Source organism: Dermatophagoides farinae, chromosome 10 (genome assembly GCF_024713945.1).
Source record: "Dermatophagoides farinae isolate YC_2012a chromosome 10, ASM2471394v1, whole genome shotgun sequence".
Taxonomy (NCBI): domain Eukaryota; kingdom Metazoa; phylum Arthropoda; class Arachnida; order Sarcoptiformes; family Pyroglyphidae; genus Dermatophagoides; species Dermatophagoides farinae.
In genome coordinates this window covers 1,293,424-1,316,127 of record NC_134686.1, presented here as the reverse complement: position 1 = coordinate 1,316,127, position 22,704 = coordinate 1,293,424, and the positions used below count along the sequence as shown (strand labels likewise).

Below are 22,704 nucleotides of genomic sequence, written 5' to 3'. Positions count from 1 at the left end.
TTTTCTCTTTTTATTTCAAACAAACAAAAAAACGCCGAGAAAATAAAAAAAAAAAAAAAAAAAAAAACTTTTGACAAGAGCTAAACCAATACCAAAAAAAAAAAAAAAAAAAAAAAAAAAAAAATTTTCTACGATACAATCGATATTTCGGTAAAACGATTGTATTGTTTTTTAATTTTAAAATTCACGCGCTTGAGCTCAATGTATAAAATGAACAGAATAATCATCAACAGGTGTCAAGGTTTTATTTTTTTTTTGAAGAAAAAAAAATAATTTTATTTACAAAATTCATAATTGTGTGAAAAAAAACATTTTTTTTTTTTTGGTTCTTTCTGAAATAAATACACAAAAAATTCATCGATGAAATGACATGATAAGAAAATATTTACAAATTGAATGTAAAAATGAAAAAGAGTATATAAAAAATGAACACGATGGATTTTTTGTTTTTTGGGAAAAAAAATTTTTCAATAATTACTATCATCCAATTTGGCTCGAAATGATGTCTGTTTTTTAAGCGTTGCAACACGTGTCAATGTTGATGGTATATTATAATGATTATTATGATGATTATTATTACTATTTAATGGTGTTGTAATACGATATTTTTCCGGTTCTTCATAGGTATTTGGTTCACTTGATATTGTATGATTCATCATTAGATCAGGTTTAATATGTTTTTGATTATTATAGAAACAATAAATCAATATGATGGCTGTTAAACCTGAACTTAATATTATGGCCAACATGATGGCAATGATTAATAATGTCCAATTCATTCTATAATCATTTTCAATACGTCTTTGAGTGATTACACCATTTGAATGACAAAATTTTATTTCTTTATAATGTCCATCACATGATGATCGATCTGGTAGCTGACAAACACGTTCTCTAATCTGTATATCATTATGACAAATGGACCATTCACTCCAATCTGACCATATTGATTCATCATCACAGCTACATTCTTTACTGTATGAAACATAAAAAAACAAAAACAAAAAAACATTAGAGAAAAGATAATTCATTGATCAAATTATACTTACATTAAAAAATCTTTTCCTTTAAAATTATATGTATGTCCACCACAATTGTCACAATATTTCAATGAAACAACACGTTGTTCATTTTTAGGTAGAATATTATTTTTATGCATCACAATTTCATTTCTTTGTTCCACTATTTCATTTGTATTGAGATCACTAATAAACCAATCGGTCCATTCAATATGTTTTTTACATTCACATTTCATTGTTTCAATATATGGTCCTTGACAATAACCATTATCAACAGCATTACCATTGAAATCTAAACATTGTCGTGTACGTTTACTAGTACTAATGATATTACAATCGGATGAACAATTTGTCCATTCACTCCATGATGTCCATGTACAATATGGTAAATTATCACATTGACGTTCCTATATTTATAAAAACCAATCGAGAAAAAAAAGAAAACAAAATTCAGCAATGTTTGAATAATAATAATTGGCGCCTATTTTAACTATTCTGACATTAAAAATCAAAAAATTGAATTGCTAATCAGAAAAGAATTTTTTTTACTTTCAAAAAATAAAAATCTACTACTGATAGAAAAAATAGAATAAATGTGCCAAAAAAGTAGCCACTAATAATATTACCTCTCGATCATTTCCAGGACAATATTTTCCATTATTCGATGGAATCGGATTGTTACAATTACGTGTACGATATTGTATGCCTCGTCCACATGAAGGCATACATGATGACCAAGATGTCCATTCTGACCAGCCACCATTACGTGTACAATTTGAAACTTGATATTCGTATCCATCATAACAATGTTGATCGCCCAGATTATTGGCCATCATACATGGCCTCTTACGGCATTTACAAGTTTCATCCGTATTTGTTGTTGATCGGCTTAAGCCATTATCAGCTTCATTACATGTAAACCATTTACTCCAACGAGGTAAACATGTAGGCTGATCGGATTGTATCCAATTTTCATCTCGTAAATTATTGCCTGGAGGTCTCATACATTTCATTTTAATTTCATGCCAACCACAATATGGATCACCACTTTGTATACATTCATCTTTATTATGATAATTATGACATTGATGTACGGAAGTACGAATAAATTCTTTTTCCGTTCCAAAATATAATGATTCTGTATCTTTCCAGAATTGCATGGATAAAAATTGATTTTCATTCGAATCAATTAATTGTATTTCATCAATCAAACATGATTCAGTCATATCAGGCCATTTAACGTATTTCAATAATTTTCCATCAATCGTTGCAACAAACATTACTTCAACTGTACTAAAATATTTTGTTTTGATCAAATCAACAGCAATAAATTTAAAATGTTCATTTTTAGCAAAAATAAATGGACGTCCATCAATAGGCTGAACGGCATCATCCATTTGTTGATATTTGGAATTCAAACGTAATGTTGAATAGCTTTTCGATTGATTAGTAGTATTGGTCACTTGACATTCAAATACATCATGATTGTCATCTCTTCGTTCCCATAAATGTGATGATGATGGCTGATATTTAAATGGACCTCGAAATGCTTCCAAAACGGAATCCATTGTAAATGCACAGACGGCTGAACCATGTATCGAGTTCCTAATTTGAAACGAAAAAAAAAAATTTTTTTGTTGTTGATTAATTATCTTGTCTATGAGTTTTTTGGTGGGCAGAAAAATGCTACAGATGTAGGAGTAGGAGAAGGATATGATAAAAAAAAAGTTCAAACATTGAAAACACACTTACTGTGGTGTGTTGAAAATAGCATATAACGTAGGTGTGCCACCATAATTAATCAAATCAACTGATTGTATCTCATCAAAATAGAATGGAAATGAGCCAGGTAATGAACAATTTATACGTGCTTTTAAGAATGAAGTCCAACTTTCACGCCATCCAGGATCATCTTTACAAACACGACCAATTCGTGAATAGACACGTTTACCAACATTTAAATATTCTACAGCCGTTTCACGGAAAAGAAAATATACATGTTGATTGAATTCAAAACTGAATACAAAATTTGCATCGGCACTAATCCAATTAGAATCATGTTGTACGCTTCGTACAATACGTCTATCAAGATATGTAGCTAATGGTGATTTTGGTGGAATAATTTCTTTCTGTTTGAATATCGATGAATCAATACCACGAAGATCTAATGGTCCACCATAGAAAAATTCACCAGTAGTAGTCAACAACGATGTTGTATTCCAATATGGACCATATGAATTGATTGAAATACTTTTGCTAACCATTTCGAATGAATCGGTTAATCGTCTTATTTCACATTCCGGTGAATAAGCATTTGTACCACATACAAGAATCTGTTTATCTTTATAATTCATTGTCGGTATTTCCAATAATGTTGTTATAAAATTATGGCATTCTTCTGGTTTCATTCCTTTCATATGACATTTACTTTTCTTTTCGGTCGTAGGTGGAATATAATAATCACGTTTATTGGTGGTGGCAAAATCTTTTAGATTTAAAACCAGAATATGATCTCTGTAAAGAAAAAAAAAATTTAAATCAATCAACAGTGAAAAAAAACGAATGTGGCGGTGCGGTGTTTGCGTGTGTGTGTCATTTCACCAACATGCAAATATATATAAATTTTAAATTTGAATTGCAATTTGAATGCCTGATATAATCTCTGATGATGGTGATATCTCGTCCATTGCCCCCCAATTTGGTTTCCGTTTTTTTTTATCTTTGCCAAACGAAAATTTAAATATTCATAAAAAAACGTGAGGGAGGCAAATTTTTGAAACCAAATGTCTCTCTCTCATTCACTGAATGATTATAAATGGTGATATAAACGAAGAAAAATTTGGTTCAATTTTCAATTAGATTTTTTTTTTGTTTCTATTCACAAAATGAAAAAAAACGCGCCCAAATTTGTTCACTATGAATGAATGAATAAGTGTTTTGGTTATCTCTCTCGTTAACATATATCTTCTATATTCAAACATTTACGAATGATCCATAAAAGGTAAAACAAAAAAATTTGAAAATTCTCCATCATCGTGTCTTTTTTTCTAGCTGTTGGATATATTTTGTCACTTTTTTTTACAAAACGCACTACTTACTTACTACCAACTCTATTTGACAGTTAATTGAACGCACAGGAAATCATACAATCATCATCATCATCATAATAATAATGATCATCGATAAAAATGTAATGAGAAGAAGCAAGAAACAAAAATGATGATGATCATCATCATGCAATATTAAAAAGAAATTCGAAAGACGAAATGTGATTGTGAGTGAAAGCAGAAGAAAAAAAAAATTTAGTTCACGAAAAAGTGAATTGATAAAAATTGTATCATATTTATTGTGAATATGGTGAATATATCCGATATAATGATGATGATGATGATGATGATAATCAGATTGAGAGATTGAGGCTTGAGGCAATGACACAACAACGACAACGATGGTGGTGGTGTTTACATCGAATTCGAATCGATTTTTTTTTTATAAAACAAAAAAAAACGGTATATACAACAGTAGCGAATGAAATTCGATTTGATAATAACAACAAAACGCCTTAAAAAAAATCAAAATTAATTTGATCACATCTGAAATGAAACAAAAATGCAACAACATTTGTGTGTGTGTCGAATAAATTTTCTTCTATTTCTACACATCTACTATTTCAACAACAACAACAACAGCAACAAGTTGCCTAAAACGATCATCATTATTTTTCTTGTTGTTGTTCAATGTTCAATCACTAATTGGACAATAATTTATTTGTTAATTATAATGAAATGGATATCAAATCAGATCAACAACAACGACGACTACGACGAAAGAAAACAAAAATTTCTCATTGAAACAACATTTGATTTTTATATATGATGATGATGATGATTAGGTGAAACCCAAAAAAAGTTTTTTTTTAGATAAATCTAATGTACACACACACACACACACACACACACAGACATAGAAAGTAGAAAAAAACGAAAGCCATATTCAGAAGATGTGTAGAAAAAAGAAAAAATTAGATCAGAACTTGTTTTGAATCAAAAAAAAATCACACACAAAAAAATGGATTTGATTCATTCATTTTTTCAACCATCAAGAGTTTTTTTTTCTTTGATCAAATGGTTGTTGTTGTTGTTTTTGTTGAATTTGGTTATTTTGTTTCGAATAGCAACAACAACAACAACAACAAAAAAAAAAAAAAGAAGTGGAACAATATAATATCCACCTACACTCGACCTGGCTGATTTGTTGTTGTTGTTGTTGTTGTTGATGATGTTCATAATACAGGGAAAAATGAAAATGAAAATGGACAAAAAGATCCATTTTTAATCGAGGTATTTTTTACCAACCTGTTGATTCAAACATTGTTTTATTCTCTCAATGACCATTTTTTTTTAATACTTTTGTGATTGTATTTGGTTAACTTGATGATGATGATGATCTAACTTTTGTTTTTTATTGTTGTTGTTGTCTTGATTTGATTTAATTGTTATTAAATTGTAATTGTATAATTGTATGCAAGGCCATTTTATTGTGTTAATAAAATAGAGAGAGAGAGAGAGAGAGATTCAGCCAGATTTTGGTCAAAAAGAAACTAGATTACCTATTAATAATGATGATAATAAAGTCCAGACAAATTTTTTTTTGTTTTGTTTTTTTTTTTTTTGCTCCACCAAATGATCATTCAATGGATTTAATTATTCACCATCAATCGGTGATGATGATGATGATGATGATGATGATGATCAATGTTCGAATCAACAGGTAACCGTTTTTTTTTTTTTTTTGTCCAAAAGTGTGTGTTGTGTGTGTATGAGTGTAAATGAATATATATTGAAATTGAAAAATTAATCAAATCAAACTAATTAATTATGCAAACTTGAGGAGTGTGTGAGAGGGAGAGACTTTTTTTCGCCCAAAAAAAAAAAAATCAAAACCAAAAAAAAACTAAAATTCATTTTGTCATCACAAGTTTTTTTTTTTAGGTCATCACTTCTCGTTTTTTTGTTTCTCTCTATAGCATCGATAATCATCATCATCATCATCATCATTACCGATGATGGTCTTCGTCGTCATCGTAGTTGATGATGATGATGATGATCTTTATCGATTAAATGAATGTACATTGAACACACACACACACATAAAAATATGTTTATTAAATATATAAAAAAAAATACAACCAAAATGATGAACTACCAAATGATATTGATATCTATAGATATATCTAGTCTAATGAAGATTTATCGAGAGTTTTTTTTTGCTTACAAAATATCCTGAAATATAATAAGAAACACACACACACACACACACCTTCAACAACCAACAAACTGGCTACAGAATAACATAATGATTTTTTTTCGTCACATTTTTGTTCGAGGGTTTATCGAATGACAGTTTAGGTTCAGATTTGATCATCACATGGTATTCATCAATGGCAAAAAAAAATATGGTTGACATGTGTTCAGTGTGTGTGTGTGTGTTACATTCGGCACATGTTTTTTTTTCATATATATGTTTTTGGTTTCGGTTATATTTATATGAACCGAATATGACCAGATGTGAAAATAAAAATTGTCGTCATTATATATCGAATTAATATTTCCAAAACATAGAAAAAAAACAAAAAAAAAGAAATCGAAACACGCACATTTGGTCATATGGAGATTTGTTTTTTTTTTTTGCGAAAATCAATCGCATGTGTGTGTTGTGTGTGTGTGTGTGTGTATTTCATATAGTCATCTCATTCAGGCTAAATCGCTTCTACTTGTGCAAAAAAAAAAAGAAAAAAAAATCTCGAATCTAAAGCCAGTGAAAAAATGGGGGGAAAAAACATTTTTTTCTGGACAAATTTTTGAATGCAAAAATAAAAAAAAAACAGAAAAAGAACAAACGAATGAAAAAGCCAACATATAACAATATAACATCTGTAAAATGTGTCCATTATGACAATGATGATGATGATGATGATGAATGTTATATAATAACAACAATAATAATAACCAGAGAGAGAGATTACCATCATTTAGGTGGTACCAGAAAAAAAAATGAACACACGATTACATATAAACGATTATCATCATCATCATAATCATTAATGCTGCTGCTGTCAATGGCATATAATCATCTTTGGTTTTTGTTGTTTTTTTTTTTCTTTGGAAATCACTCACACATGCACAATACACACACACAAATGGCACATCTTTTGAAATAAATTCATCAAAATAAAAAAAAAACATTTTCATTTGGTCATATAATCTTTAAATCAAATCTAATGGATTGTTGTTTGTGTGTTCTACATTTGTATTCTCAACCCGAAAATAATATTTGCATGATGATGATGATGATGATGATGATGATATCAAGATGAAGATAACGCCATTTTTTTCTGGTTTCTATTTTTTTTTTTTTTTTTTTGTTTATGGTTATGATGATGATGATGATGACAAAAACCATGTATGAAAACCATTTTTCCATGTTCTATATATACACAGTATGGAAATGGATGGTGAAAGTGGATAATGATTTTTTTTTTTTTTTTGGTTTTGTACCACACCAATTGATGGTTTCCACCTATGGTTTTCATTGAATAATAATGATGATGATGATGACAATACAGTAGCATTTTATTTTGGAACAAAACAAAAACAATGATTTTTCTGTTCCAAAAAAAAAAAAAAAAACATCCCACCTACACCATTCTGGCCAACTGTTTTCTATTAAATTGAAACTAATTTTTTCTATATATTTGCCCTATCTATTACAGGTATTTAGTAGACAACAATTAATAATTGAAAATTGTAATTGGAACACTTACTGTGTGTGTATGTTCCAAAGAAAATTAAAAAAAAAGTAGAAAAAAAAGTTATATAAATCAACCACACACTGAAACCAACAGCAACAGTTTGAGAGATATAAAGATTTTTATTTTTTTTTCTACGTTCGTCATTGTCATTCAACTGGCCATTATTCTTTTTCTTCTTCTCAATTCAATTCATCCATCCATTCACATTGAAAATCTAATAAATTTTCTTTGAAAAAAAAAGATGAAAAGAAAATTCAGAGCAGCAGAAGCAGCAGCAGTGTATGTCTGATTCAGCCATGATAATGATGATGATGATGATGATGATGATATATTACGTTTGAATTGAAATAAGAAGAGAGAAACAGATAGAACAAGACAACAGAAGCAATGATCGAATCCAACAAAATGATCAATTGAAAATTATTATTGGACAGTGGGGAAAAATCAAGAAAAAAAAACTGGACCCGATTTTCTAGTCCTGGACAATTTTTTCTTGTCTTTCTGTCTGTAGAATTAAAACTGACCAAGATATAAGACAGCACCAGCAAGCAACAGTAACAATAACTGTGTGTTTGTATGAGAAAAAAAACGAAACGATCGATTTTTTTTCTTTCTTTTGGTTAATTTCATTTCAAGCTCATTTATTCGAATGGTGGTGGTGGCTGGTGTACCTCAATTATCATCATCATCATCATGATGATGATCGTGTGCACGAAAAAAAAACATAAAAAAAATCACACAATGTACAATTGATGGCCAACGGTCAATATCAAATTATTTGTGTGTGTGTGTGTTAGGGTTACCCTGTTGAGAGAAAAAAAAACGTGCATTGTGTGTTTTATGTATTTTTTTTTTTTTTTGTTTAATTCAAATTTTGTTTTGTTTCTTTTTTTCTTCTTCTTGGAGAAAAAAAAACGTTTAAAAAAAATCTGGGATCAGGGAAAAGGAGAAACAAAAAATTTTTTTAACGACGACCATCGATGGACAACAGCAACAACAATCAAACGAAAGTCCAAACTAAACGACCTTGAAGAGAGTGAGTGTTTTGAAACCCGTAACAACAAACATAAAAATGGTCAAAGATCAACAGGTTTTTTTATCATGAACAAAACATAGATACTGCTGCTAGTAAAAAAAAAACCCATTTGGCAATCCTTTTTTTTATAACACCAACCATACCCTTTTTTTCAAATAATAATAATAAAAAAAAATTCGGACCGAAGAAGAAGAAGAAAATCTAAGCCAATGTGTGTGTAACATAAGCCATATTTTTTTTATTGAAATAAAGAAAAATCAAATCAAATCGAATCCTATTGATAAAATTGAAAATCAATCTTGATCAACAACAGCAAGAAACAACAACAACAAAAAACAACATATACAACCTGTTGATCAAAGAAAAAAATATGGAGCGAATCTAATGTCCAATGTAAAGGTGTGTGTGTGTGTGTGTGTATTTTGTCCATTGTGTCGCCATAGACACACATACACTTTTCGTCGTAGATATATCTCTCTCTCTCACTTTGGTCATGGTTTATAGCCATTATTATCAATCACTAAACAATCATCACATAACATACACAACGTGTAAAAAAACAAACTAAAACGGGGAAAAAAAATTAATAAAATTTCATCTCTATCATTGAATTTTAGGTCTAGTCACTTGTTCTGTTTCTTTATGGATAGAGACAGAGAGAGAGAGAGACAATATTTTATCAATATCGCGTAATGATAATCATCATCAACAGAAATGACTGGACAGTTTTTTTGTTGTGCATAAATGTTTGAATTGGCCACACACACACACACACAACATAACAGTACAAAGCGCGAAAAAAAAAATCATAGAAACAAAAAAAAAATCAAACAATTGGTGTGTGTGTGTACAAAATCAATTTGAAACTTTGGCCCATTTGATGATGATGATGATGATTTAGCTACTATTAAATATAATTCGTAAAACGAAAGAAAAGTAAAGAAAATCCAATCACACCACAAGGAATATTAACAAGAAAAATGAAGAAAATGGACCATTGTAAATATGAAAATAGATAGATTGATAGTTAGATAGATAGATAGATGGATGGATGGATAGAAAATAAATAAATAAATCCAATAGTTGAACATGAATGTCATGAATATATTATCAAGTCAAGGACAATTATCATGGACATGTGTGTGTGTGTGCATGGTACACACACATACACACGATGACCGCAACATTCAAATAAAAAAACAAACAAGCAAGCCAGTATAAGATAATATGGACAAACATAGACTATGAACTGGACAAGAGATAAATAAAAGTTCAAAATTGGAAAAAATCTTTACAGCATACACACACACACACACACACATTACTTTGAAGATCATCAAGAAGAAAAAAAAACCTGACGACAAACATGTTTTTTTTTTTTTTTCTTTTTTTTTTTGTTTTGTTGAAAGATTCACCACCAGAAAAAAAAGACAGAACAGGCAATGAAAAAAAAATCAAATATCGAATTGGAATAGAAAACCAGAAAATGGTTATCACCATCATCATCACCATCAAGTAAGTGAAGATGGAAAAATGATGATGATGATGATAATATCATCGAACAGTATCAATCAATATATAAATATGTCTCTCTACCTGTTTGTTTGGTCAGTGGATTTTGTCTGTGTGTGTGTGTGTGTGATTGCCCTTATTGAATGAATGATAAATGATGATGATGACCGGATGATGGTGATGATGATGATGATAACCGGTCACTTGTTTTTACCACCATCATTTCATTTCAAGGTGATATTTGGTCAAGAGATTTTTTTTTTCATCATCATCATCATCATTCTATTTATATGAATAAACTACACACACACACACACATATTACACAAGTTTATTTCTGGGTCGTCGTCTTCGTCTTCTTCGGTGCTCGTGTTATAAATTATTACAAAATTATTTACCCGACACAAACGGATAAAATTTTATGCAAATAGAAAAAAAAATTCGAAATAAACAAAAAAAAATCCATCCATCCTCATATTCCATATTCAATGATCATGATCCGATAGTATTCATTTGTTTTTTTTTTACATGGATAAATTGGAAAAAAAGGTCAAACTTTCAATTTGTTGTCGCGCCATGTACAAATCATCATTACACACAGGCACAGACGCAGACACACAAACTATAGGTGCCCATCATATAACGATGAATAACAGTTTTTTTTTCTTTTCATAATTAATAATTAACATTAACATTTTGTGTATATTCATTTTCATTCATCATCATTATCAATGGAATCAATTACACACATAGTCATCATCATCATCATCATCATCATCATTATTTCGACAAAAAAAATGTGATTGAAACAGCAGAAGCAACAACGAAATAATAATAATAAAAAAAGAATTAAAATCAAATTTGAAACACGCACACACACACACACACATGCAGACAAATTAATATAAACAAATTGATGATGAATAAAATGATAACAAGTATAAAATGATGATGATGATGATCGTTTCATATTCATTTTGGAACAACAACAACAACAACAACAACAACAAATTACAGACATTTCTGTTGTTGTTGTTGTTGTTGTTGTTGTTGATAGTCAAGTCATGTATCCATCATCATCATCATTCATTCATTCATTTATAATTAACAAAATTTTACTAGATTATGAAATTTTGCTGTTTTCTTTCTCTCTGTTATTCACATTGTAGTTGTTGTGATGAATACAATATGTGCATACACAGACATGTTTTGTTATTGAACAATAATTCATGATAATAAAGTGATAATGAAGAATAACACACAAAACATACCTTGCACCAACAAAAAGTTTTAATCGATTTGCATCAAAAAACATTGGTTTATAATGCTGTATTTCCGGATGTGAATATCGTTCAATATCGGCATCTATATATAATTGTGATAACAAAAAAAAAATTGGGATTAGAAATATTTTAAAAACAAAGATTTTTACATGATAAAAATATATACAAACAAGATATCCAATATATTTCATCATTCATAAAGTACATATATATATCATACATATAATCAGATATCATTCCTTGAATTAATAGAAAAAAAAAGATTCAAATCAAACAAGACCATTTCTTTATTTTGCATTTCATACGAATGAAAAATGGCGCCATTCTAATTTCCATATCTTCACACTCAATACACAAACACAGAGAGAGAGAGAGAAAAAAAAATTGTTCCGAATAACCGTAATCATCATGTGAACAAGATTATTGATAACACAATGAGAGAGAGAGAGAGAGAGATGGAAAGAAATAAATTATCACATCTTTGTTTGTTGTTGATGTTGTTGTAGTTGTTGTAGTATATGTGTAAATGATTATTGATTGAAGAATATGATAATTTAAAGAGGCTCAAACAACAACAACAACAACAACAATTTTTTGTATTTTCCCAAAATAAAAAAAAAATTTTTTTTCAACATCCAAACATTTATCAATAACAATGAGAAAAAGAAAGAAATCAAGAAAATCAATGTTGGTGGTGGCTGTATAATAATTTGGTTTTATTATTGAATAAAAATTGGATCATCATTGAAAATATTATTTTTGACGCTTGACCAATATACGAAGACGAAGTTTTTATTTGAATCAATTCAAACAAAATACGGGTCGTTCATATATATGTCAAAAGATTTTATTTCTTCTTCTTCTTCCAAATACTTAACCACAATAATAAGATTCACTAATACACAACAACAACAACAATTGTGTTGTAGCTTGCTTGCTGCACCCAGCTAGCTATTTTTTTTTCAAAGCAAAGCAAAACAACAACAACAATAAAAAAAATCCATTCAAAACGATGACCCTTGAATGAAAAACAAAACCAAAAACCAGAAAAAAAATTATTGGACAACCAGGACCCGATAATCAATCAATCAATCAATCAATATTATGAATGGGATATATTTTTATCGAGAATGAAAAAAAAAAATTATTTTTACTTTTTTTTCGCATAACTTTTGATCGAGATTTTTTTTTTTTTTGCTTTTCACAATTGAAATTCAATTTCAAAAGCAAAGCAGAAAAAAAGGAAAAGAAAATCCGTCTGTAATTCTCTCATTGATGATTAACGGGTCATACAATTACAACAACACAGAAGAAGAAGAAGGACAATCTCTGACAAGTGTGGAAATGAAATAAGAATTTGTTAGAGTAGAATTTTGTGTTCCATTGCCAAAATAAATGTGTATGTGTGTTTGTGAGAGAGAAAGAGTCATTTTTTATTTTGAAACTTTTCAAAGAAACTAAATGATTGATCCAAATCACATTGATTGAGCCAAGTATAGTTTGATTCATTTTCTCGGTCACATGTATCTGCTGTGTTGAATCAATCTCTATCTCTCTCTTTCTCTCTTTATCCAGCTCTTTTTTTCAAAGTTTTTATTATCGCGCCAGGAAAGGATTTTTTTTCGATTGAACAAGTTATTGGATCGTATGGATGCCAATTTTCATTTTGTTTTTTTTTGTATTTCAGTTGAAAGTTTCGTTTGAAAATTGTCTTGTTTTTTTTCCGTAGAAAAACGCTATTGACACACGTAGACACACGCAGACACAGATATCAATGGATAATGATTGATAATTTTTTTTTTGTTTTGTTTCTTTGCAAATGTGTCAGATTGATAAATAAGAAAAAAAAAATGCAGTAAAATCAAAATTTTCAAAAACGAATTGAAAATTCAAGTTCATTTCATCATATCATTGATACATAAGACGAACACGGTGGTGTTTAAAGAGTAAAACGGGAACATTATGTTTTCATTTTTGTTTTGTTTGTTGCCGATTATGTAATCAAGCTGTTTTTTTTCAACACTGTGCCACAGAAAAAAAGGTGTTTGAATGCAAAATTTGAATGAATAAAATGGATTTTGTCTCTTTTTCTCTGGATATTCACACAAATCGATCATTAAATCAATTGATGATCGATTTTTGTACCAAAAAAAAATCCAGATAAATCATCAGATTTTTATATATAAATAGAAAGCATCATCACCATCAGCGGATTGATGATGAAAAATTGATTGAATCATTAAATCAAAATGGATTTTGCCTCTGCAAAATGAACAGAAAAAAAATGGTTTTTATCAATTTTGAATGGATTATTATGGATTAAGTAGCCAAATGGAGAAGATGAAAAAAAATTCGATAAATATAAACGGATGCATTTTGTCCAGAAATAAATAAATATAGCCTGAAACATATGTCGTGTGTGTGTGTGTGTTTGTGCGTGTATTTAAATTTACATCCGGAGTTCATTAGTAGTAGAGTTAGTTACCACACCACCACTGATAATAAAAGTGTAGTGAAAAACCTAAACAATTACCACCATACAAAAAGATATTACGTGAAATCAAAGAAAAATAAAAACCATAGGATTGTATGTGTGTGAATCGATTGAAAAGTCAGGTAGTAAATGAAAAATCAGGAAATAGATTTGTGTGATTTGAATTTCAACAACAACAACAACAACAACAACAAAAAACTATGACGACGACAACGACTATCTAATCAATATTAACCGACGTTTATCGTCATTTAAACCTTTTTCTTTTTATTCATCATCATCATCATCATCATCGGTAAATATTTCATCAAAAAAAATGATCAGGGGTGTTACATACACACACACACACAAATCGAGAATTATGATTTCCACACACACACAGAAAAAAAACATCCGATTTACAAGAAAAAAAAATTGTTATCATTCAAACAAACAAACAAACAAACATAATCACTGGTTGCTAACCAAAATGAATTTTTATTTTGTTTGTAGAATGCAAAATTGCAAAATGTCCTCATTATGATATAATCATCATCATCATCATCGATTTTCAAATAGATCGGAAATGAAATGAAATGAAATGAAAAACAAGACAATACAATCAAATATTCACGGGTAAAGTGAGAAATGAAATGAAATTAAACTATAACAACAACACAATCATCATCATCATCATCAAATAACACATAAATTGTTATGATTATTATTATTGGATTGGATTGGATTGGATTGGATTATATTGGATTCAAAGAACCAATATAACAACAATAAATATTCGGTACATGTACAATGAAAAAAAATGTTATTCAAATTATGTAATCATCATGTCCATTTGTGTGTGTGTTATTCATTGGTAGCCATCAACACATATACACACACACACACACACACACTAAATACTTTGAACTAAATACATCATTGCATATGTTACATAATAATGTATATATTGAGGAAATGGAAATGTTCAAAAAAAATATTGACGCCGATGATGATGATGATGATGGAAAAGTTTTTCCATTATATAGCCACAATACATATACCGGGCAGTTGAATTTCCGATGGAAAAAAAATGAAATTTTTTTCGAAAAACAAAACAAAACAAAAATGAAAACAAAAGTTTAGTTTCGGAAGCATATCTATTTTTTTTGTCAGTCATCAATTTTGTTTTGTTTTTTGTTTTGTTTTGTTTTGACAATCATCAGATGGACTAATCATCATCATCATCATTTGTGATTTCAATTTTCATCATTTATATTTGTATATGTAATCATCATTAGTGTGTTGAGAATTGTTTAATTTTTGAAAAATTTTTAACTGATAATTTTCAAGATTTTTTTTTTCTACAAATTAGAGTTTCTCTTGGGTTGTTGAAAAAAAGGCATTGTTATCCTGTGGAAAAAGAAAACACACACAAATGATTACCGATAATGAAAACAACAACAATGGTGATGATGATGATGATAATAACATGGCAGCAGACCTTATCAAATTTTCAATTGAGGATGGATGTGTATAATATCAAGTTGAAAATGTTTCTCTCTCTATCTCTCTCTCTCTCTTGGCACATTATGGTTTGGTCTGTGTGTGTGTGTGTGTGTTTGTTTATGTAAACATTTCATTTTCATTTATTTTTCATGTATGTTTTTGTCTGTCATCAACAGAAAAAAAAACAAAAAAAAATTTGGTATGATTGACTGACACAATCCTATCAACCAACAACCAACAATAACCAACAACAACGACATGGGCCATAAACCATTGTACCGATAAATTTACAGCAACACCAACAACAACAACAGAAAACCATTTTATTTGTTTGGCAGGTCGCTTGCAAGCGGCCATCTTCAAAAAAAAAAAAAAATCACAATTGATGTTGAATGTGATTATATGTGATAACCAGAAAAAAAACAACAACAACAGACCGACAGGTAACAACCTGTTTTTTTCATATATATTATTGGTCGAAACGAGAAAAAAAAACGTAAACAAACAAAACAAAATGAAATGAAATAAATCAAATGAAACGAAACAGAAGAAAAAAAAATCAAACACTATTTACCTATTTGAGATTCGATTGAACGGAAGACGAAACAAAGAAAAAAAAATCGATGGCAATGATGAATGTAACCACCATATAACCACCACCACCACCAACGCCGGTCAATTAGTGTAAATATCGATGAAAATAAACAGAACAAAAAAAAGAACAACTCTGTGAAACAATAAAGATAATAAGGGCGCGTACCTGAGAATCAACATTATTATTATTATCATCATCATCATCCGGCAGGAATATTTTGGAACTCCCCCCCCCCACACACACACACACAAAAGTCATTGCCATTCATTGAGTACAAGCCAAGCAATATCGTGATTTACTGGCTACTGGATTGATTATTATCAAAACAAACAAACAAACAAAAAATTCATTCGACAATTGTCTGCGTCTGTGTGTGTGTGTGTGTAATCGATTTATTGATCAACCAATATATATATTCTAGTTTGGACCATTCATAAAAGGGTTTTTTTTATTGGAAACTTTGTTCTGTTCAGTCTAAAAAAAAAAAAAAATTGTTCAAGGTTTTTTTTTCTTGGATCAAATTGATCAATAATAATGTCCATTATTTGTCTAGTGTGACTGGTCATCATTGTCTGATTATGGTCATTTTGAAAGAGACCATTTATATATGGCCAACAAATAAATAGACAGACAAACACAGACATTGAAAATCTATCTATCTATCTAGACACAATTTTATCAGTCGGACAATTTGGCGTCGTCGTAATTTTCGTAGATTTTGCCTATTACACACCATGATAATATTGGCTACAAAAAAAATCGTGATTTTTAACCCATTCAATGTTAAGGTAGAATAACATACACACACACACAACAACAACAACAAATCATAATAATTTTGACATTAAATAATTTGACGAATGATTATTTTTTTCTGGTTATTATTGTTGTTGTTGTTGTTGTTCTTATTATCTGATTATGTAATTTTAGCTATTGTAAACTGTCTGTTTGTGTGTATGTGTGTGTTAATTGCAAATCTTACAATTTTCAATGATAAGAAAATGATGATGATGATGTTTTGTGCCATTGTTTGACTACTACCAACTAACTATACTCTAAAATGACATGAGAATTACACTGCGTTACACACACACACACATTATTTTATGAAATAAAATCACGAACGTGCCCCCTCCTCCCCCTCACCATCCTTATCCCCAAACGAAATGAAATGCACTAAAAACACATGATGACCGTTTATAATAATAATGATGATTGTTTTTTTTCCTTGAAAAATAAAAACAAAAAAACAAAAACAGAAAAAAATATGGGTATTTTGAACTTCATTGCCTGTCATATGTCATATATTGTCACGGTGGTTTTATTCGGGTTATCATGGTTGTTTTTTGTTGTTGTTGTTATTGTTGTTGTTTTTGTTGTTTCAAATCAAATCATAAGACATCCATTCATATACACACAATAATGACATGATAATCATCATCATCATCATTGTGAATAATAATGTTTCATCAACGTATATGTAATAATGAAGTAAGGAAGAAAAAAATCAAGATTGCGAATGTGAGAGAGAACCTGTTACCTGGTGACGATAATGATGCGGCAATAGATGATGTTAATGAAGAATTATCATTTTGCAGCATTTGATTTCTCATGATGATGATGATGATGATGAGAAAAAAAAATCTGCAATTCAGTTATACCATCATTCAGTGTGTGTGTGTGTGTGTATGTTTTGTTTGGAGACCTTGAGTCATCATCATCATCATCATCATCATCAGCATCAGTTATCATCATTTGAAATCTAAAGAAACTCTCTCTTCTTCTGGTACATCATCAGTGAAATCATCATCATCATCATCATCATCTTTCAACAATCTGGCAAGGTACAAAACTCTTTTATTTTCAAGATGTGAAAAAAAACAAGAAATTTTATTATTTAAAATGATGATGACGATAAAATCAAACCAAACCAGCATGTCCTTGATGATCATGATTCTTGATTCATTTAATAGTTGACTAAACTGGTGGAAAATAAAAACTGGATCCATTTAAAGATATTATTACCCCCGGGTTGGTTGTTGTTTGGTCGATATTCTGTGAATACAAAACCTTTTTCACACACACACACAGAACAACAACAGATTCAGAAAACAACAAAAACAATAAATAACCGGTTGATGACTAATATTCGAGAGCAAGGAAAATGAAATAAAATGACGATAAAAAATATGGGTGGTGGTTGGTTGCTAAAACTAAAAATTTTCCGCTCTAAATCAACCGGGGGTAACCATTACACAACCAGACAAAACCAATTGTTGAATGAATCATGAAAATATGAATCACCAAAAATGAATATATGAATAAATGTTCATTTGATTTAATCATCATCATCATCAATGGTTATCGATTAATCAGAAATTTTTTTATTTGTAAAAAAAACCACAACAGATTATTATTTGGTTCAATCATAGAAAACAACAACAACACATGTCGTTCCCCGCATTTTGATTGGTTTCTTGGTTCGAGAGGCCAGAAAAAATTTTGTTTTTTTATTTTGGCTTGATTGACAGCGGCCGGATTTATGATTATCTGAACATTATCATTTAGTGGATTTTCAATCGACACGCTTCATACACACACACACACACAAAAAAAACTTTTTATTATCCCTAAATCATCGATAAATAAATGGGCTGTTGTTGTTGTTTGATCTGGGGTCTGTACACAGACAGAAAAAATTGATGGCTATTTATTTGGTTTTATAAAAAAAAACGATTTATCAGCAATTTGATCTTGAAATGTAGCAAATAAAAGAAGAAAAAGAAAAAATAATCGTCATCATCATCATCATCATAAACATTTGTTTTCGGATTTTTTAAAAATCCTCTGAAAAAAAAGTAGGATTTTTCGATATAAAAAATTTTTTTCATCAGAATCGATCAGAACAATTTTTTATCACAGACCAGGACAGGCATCCGTTTTATCTACCACTACTGAACGATTTAGTAGTTTTTTTTAAAAATCAAAGGTTTATGGAAAATCAAAACCAAGAGAAAAAAAACAACAAAAAATCAGTGTTTTCAAATTTCAAATCACACACACACACACACACAAAACCACTCACAGACGGTGATGTTAAAAAAAAATCATGACATCAAAGATAAATCTCCAAAAAAAAGAGAAAAAAAAATCGACCAACCACCGATCCATATATATAAATTTATTATTATTATTATACAAATCTGCATATCTGATATGTCGATGTTATCATCATCATCATCATCATAATTTTTTTTTCAAGGGAGAAAAATAAAAAAAATCAAGATCGGTTTTTTTTATTTACCATCATATTTCTTTTCGGTAAAATCGGTTATTTATCATCATTCATTATCATTATCAACAACAGCAACAACAAAAAAAAGGCTTTTTTTTGTGGCCATTTGTCACTCATTAGAGGGTTAATAGATTTTTTTCACTCTTCACTCATTTTCAAGGTTCATCTTATAAAATCCAAACGATCTAAAAATGGATGGAATGTTGTTGATGATGGTCCACCAACCATCAATTGATTAAAATGAAATAACCACAATAAAACAGAAAAAAATGACATGAAAATATAAATTTCTTTTGGCTGCCTGTTTTTTTTTTTGCCATCATGAAAATATTTTTATCAATTTTTTTTTTTTTTGTTTACTGTGTGTTGTTGTTTAATGGCCTCGTTGAAATGATATCACCACCACTTAACCACAAATAAATTTATGATGAAATGATGATAATCACCACCATTATCATTATCATCATCATCCATTTAATTATCATTAAGATCAATGGTCAATATAAATGTGTACAATTATAACCATATATCACATGCAATACGTCATATACATGTATATTGTCAATAAATCAACCAGAAAAAAACCCAAAAATAAAAAAAAATTAATTGAACGATAATAATCAATACACCCTAAGTATTATACAACAATGATGATAATTGATAATGTTATCATCATCATCATCATTGTTGTTGTTGTTTTTTGGACCAGAATTTATATATTTCATTTAAGCTCAGAAACACAATCATCATCATCATCATCATCAAAACATTGATTAATTTAATTGGAAATCAACACATTCTATGGAAAATCAATTTCATGTGATTGATTTTCAATTTTTTTTATTCTATTTTATCATATCAAATGATGACAAGTGAAAAAGATCATAATTTTTTTTTTTTTTTTTTTTTTTTTGGTTAAAAAACAGAAAAACAGAAAACTCAACTACTCATAAAGTAAATCAAATCATCAAAAGATTTATTACATTATTATATATCTGTGTGCTCTGAATATATATTGATAACTTGTTGCTTTTGCCGATCATTTCTTTTTTTTTTTGCTCAATCTTTAGAAATTATCGTTTTTCCACATGAAAAAAACCGATAATTTCTCGGTTTTTGTTGTTGTTGTTGTCGTTGTTGTTGTTGTTGTTGTTGTTGTTGTTGTTGTTGTTGTCTCTATTGGTGATAAGCCGGAAAAAAAACAGAACACAATCATTGTTTTATCAATCAGGAACAGCAGAAATAAAATACACATATTATCACCAAAGTAACCGATGTGATGATGATTGGAAATGAACTCAATTTTTGTATTTTTCTATCTAGCTCGGGTTGCTGTGTTGTTTTTTTTTGTGTTTTGTTTTTAACTAAACATCAAAAAAAAAATTTGTAACAAATGCAAAATCAGGTAGCATTTTGGATTTTAGTTTTTTTTTCAAAAAAAAAAAAAAAAAAACATTTGACAGTTTAATCACACAGCAAAAAAAAATCCATATATTGATCAATCAATCAATCGGATGGGAAAAAACCTGTTGAAAAGCAAAAGAATTTTGAATTTTGATTCAATTTTTTCTATTCTGATGATATTTTAAATCATTCGGATATGATTCATTCGAGATTCCGTTACTTATTACTTACCACCACAACTTCCAACAACAACAACAATAATTATTGCAACTTGAGATCTATTCTTAGTTTATAACAAAATATTGATAAATTCCGAGAAACACAATCCCAATGATCTCTATACACATTCATCTATCAGATCAAATCAACAACAACAGTAAATGCTCCTATTTTTTTTTTAAATTTCCAAGTAATGTACGAAGGATAAGAACCTAACCCAAAACCCAACAAAACAAGTACTGTTCTGATTTTTTTTTTTTGACCTTTTCATCAAAGGGATTGGCAAATTGTTATTAATGTTCTAATATCTCTCAAGTAACCAAATGATTTTTTTTGTTGTTGTTGTAAAATTATAAAAAATGAAATCATTTTTTTTTCTTTTAACTTACGTTTGGCATAAGAAATGACAAATAAAAATTGTAATAAACATATAATACAGATAATGTGATATTTGAATGATTCAAAAATAGATTTTTTCGTGTTGGCGTTTTCATATGATGATGACGATGTTGTTGATGATGATGATGATGATGATGATGAGGAAAAGGTGATGAACTTTGCCATCGTTGTTGTTGATGATGATGACAAGGAATTGTCATTCAATAAAACTTGATTTTGCATTCTATTCGTTGTAATGATGTTGTTGGAATTCATTTTTACATTATCAGATCATTATTTATAAATATAACTTTTATAAAACACGGAAATATTTAAACACACACACCCACATAGACACACAATATACAAACATGGAGAATAAAAAAAAAATAAAAAAAATTTACCGTTTTATCAACAAGCCATGGTCAAAAAAAAAGTTTTTCGATTTTTTTTTTCGGCGCGTAATTGTTTTGTTATATATTCTACAATTGTAATCGATAATCAAAAGATTCGAATTTTGAATATTCTTCAAAATGACCATATGCGTGTTCAAACATTGGTGGTACTGGTAAAAATGGTGGTGGTAACCAATCAATCGATCATCAAGAAAAAATACTGCATAGCAACTTATCATTGTGAAAAGAAACTAATCGACACATACACACACACAAACTATGAATGAAGTATATATGAATTTCGAAGAAAATAAAGTCGAAGAAAAACACATTGTATATATGGTGATGATGATGATGATGAAGGCAACGGCTACCCGTTGAAAGTCTATACAACATTAAATGTATACTGCTGCTACTGTTGTTGTTGTTGTTGTTGTTGTTGTAGCTCACAAAATACAAATAGAATCTTTATAAATTTATATATCAAAAATGATAGTGGTCTATACAAATGTTATGTTATGATTCAATATAATATATATGTGATGATCAACAGAAAAAAACTTGTTGCTTATCTTGCTTATTGCTATGCAATGTTCTTTTTCTCTCTTGGTGTTTCTTTTTTTTTTTTTGTTCGTGATTTTCTTGTTGTTGTTGTTGTTGTTGTGCTTGAAGTTTCGACGAAAAAAAAAGCGCGGACAAAAAGGTGAAGAGAGAACAAGACAGCTTGTTCTGATTTTCTAGACTTTGAATTCAATATAAATAATATAATACCTACCTAC

At 29.2% G+C, this 22,704-nt stretch overlaps 1 protein-coding gene across 3 annotated transcripts; it reads right to left on the bottom strand.

Annotated features, from left to right (window-relative positions):
- Positions 1-242: 242 nt before the first annotated feature.
- Positions 243-22,324, bottom strand: LOC124490770 (semaphorin 5c). Of its 3 annotated transcripts, XM_075734812.1 has the most exons (7): positions 21,935-22,324; positions 21,542-21,774; positions 11,649-11,742; positions 2,772-3,533; positions 1,646-2,624; positions 1,050-1,426; positions 243-975 (listed from the first exon to the last, which is right to left on the bottom strand). In XM_075734812.1, the coding sequence occupies exons 1-7, from the start codon at positions 22,162-22,164 to the stop codon at positions 468-470; spliced, it is 3,183 nt and encodes a 1,060-aa protein (XP_075590927.1). In that variant the 5' UTR covers positions 22,165-22,324; the 3' UTR covers positions 243-467. The 3 variants fall into 3 exon arrangements, with proteins under 3 accessions (XP_075590927.1, XP_046909278.2, XP_046909277.2); XM_047053322.2 differs by having other exon boundaries at positions 21,542-22,324; XM_047053321.2 differs by lacking the exons at positions 11,649-11,742; positions 21,542-21,774; positions 21,935-22,324 and adding an exon at positions 4,118-4,604.
- Positions 22,325-22,704: the final 380 nt, after the last annotated feature.

Excerpts from the sequence above, each read along its gene's own strand:
- LOC124490770 (XM_075734812.1), bottom strand. The coding sequence starts at position 22,164 with ATGATAAGTTGCTATGCAGTATTTTTTCTTGATGATCGATTGATTGGT. Across the intron at positions 3,534-11,648 it reads AAACTTTTTGTTGGTGCAAG|AGATCATATTCTGGTTTTAA; the intron begins GTATGTTTTGTG and ends TTTTCTTTACAG. Across the intron at positions 1,427-1,645 it reads GTCCTGGAAATGATCGAGAG|GAACGTCAATGTGATAATTT; the intron begins GTAATATTATTA and ends TTATAAATATAG.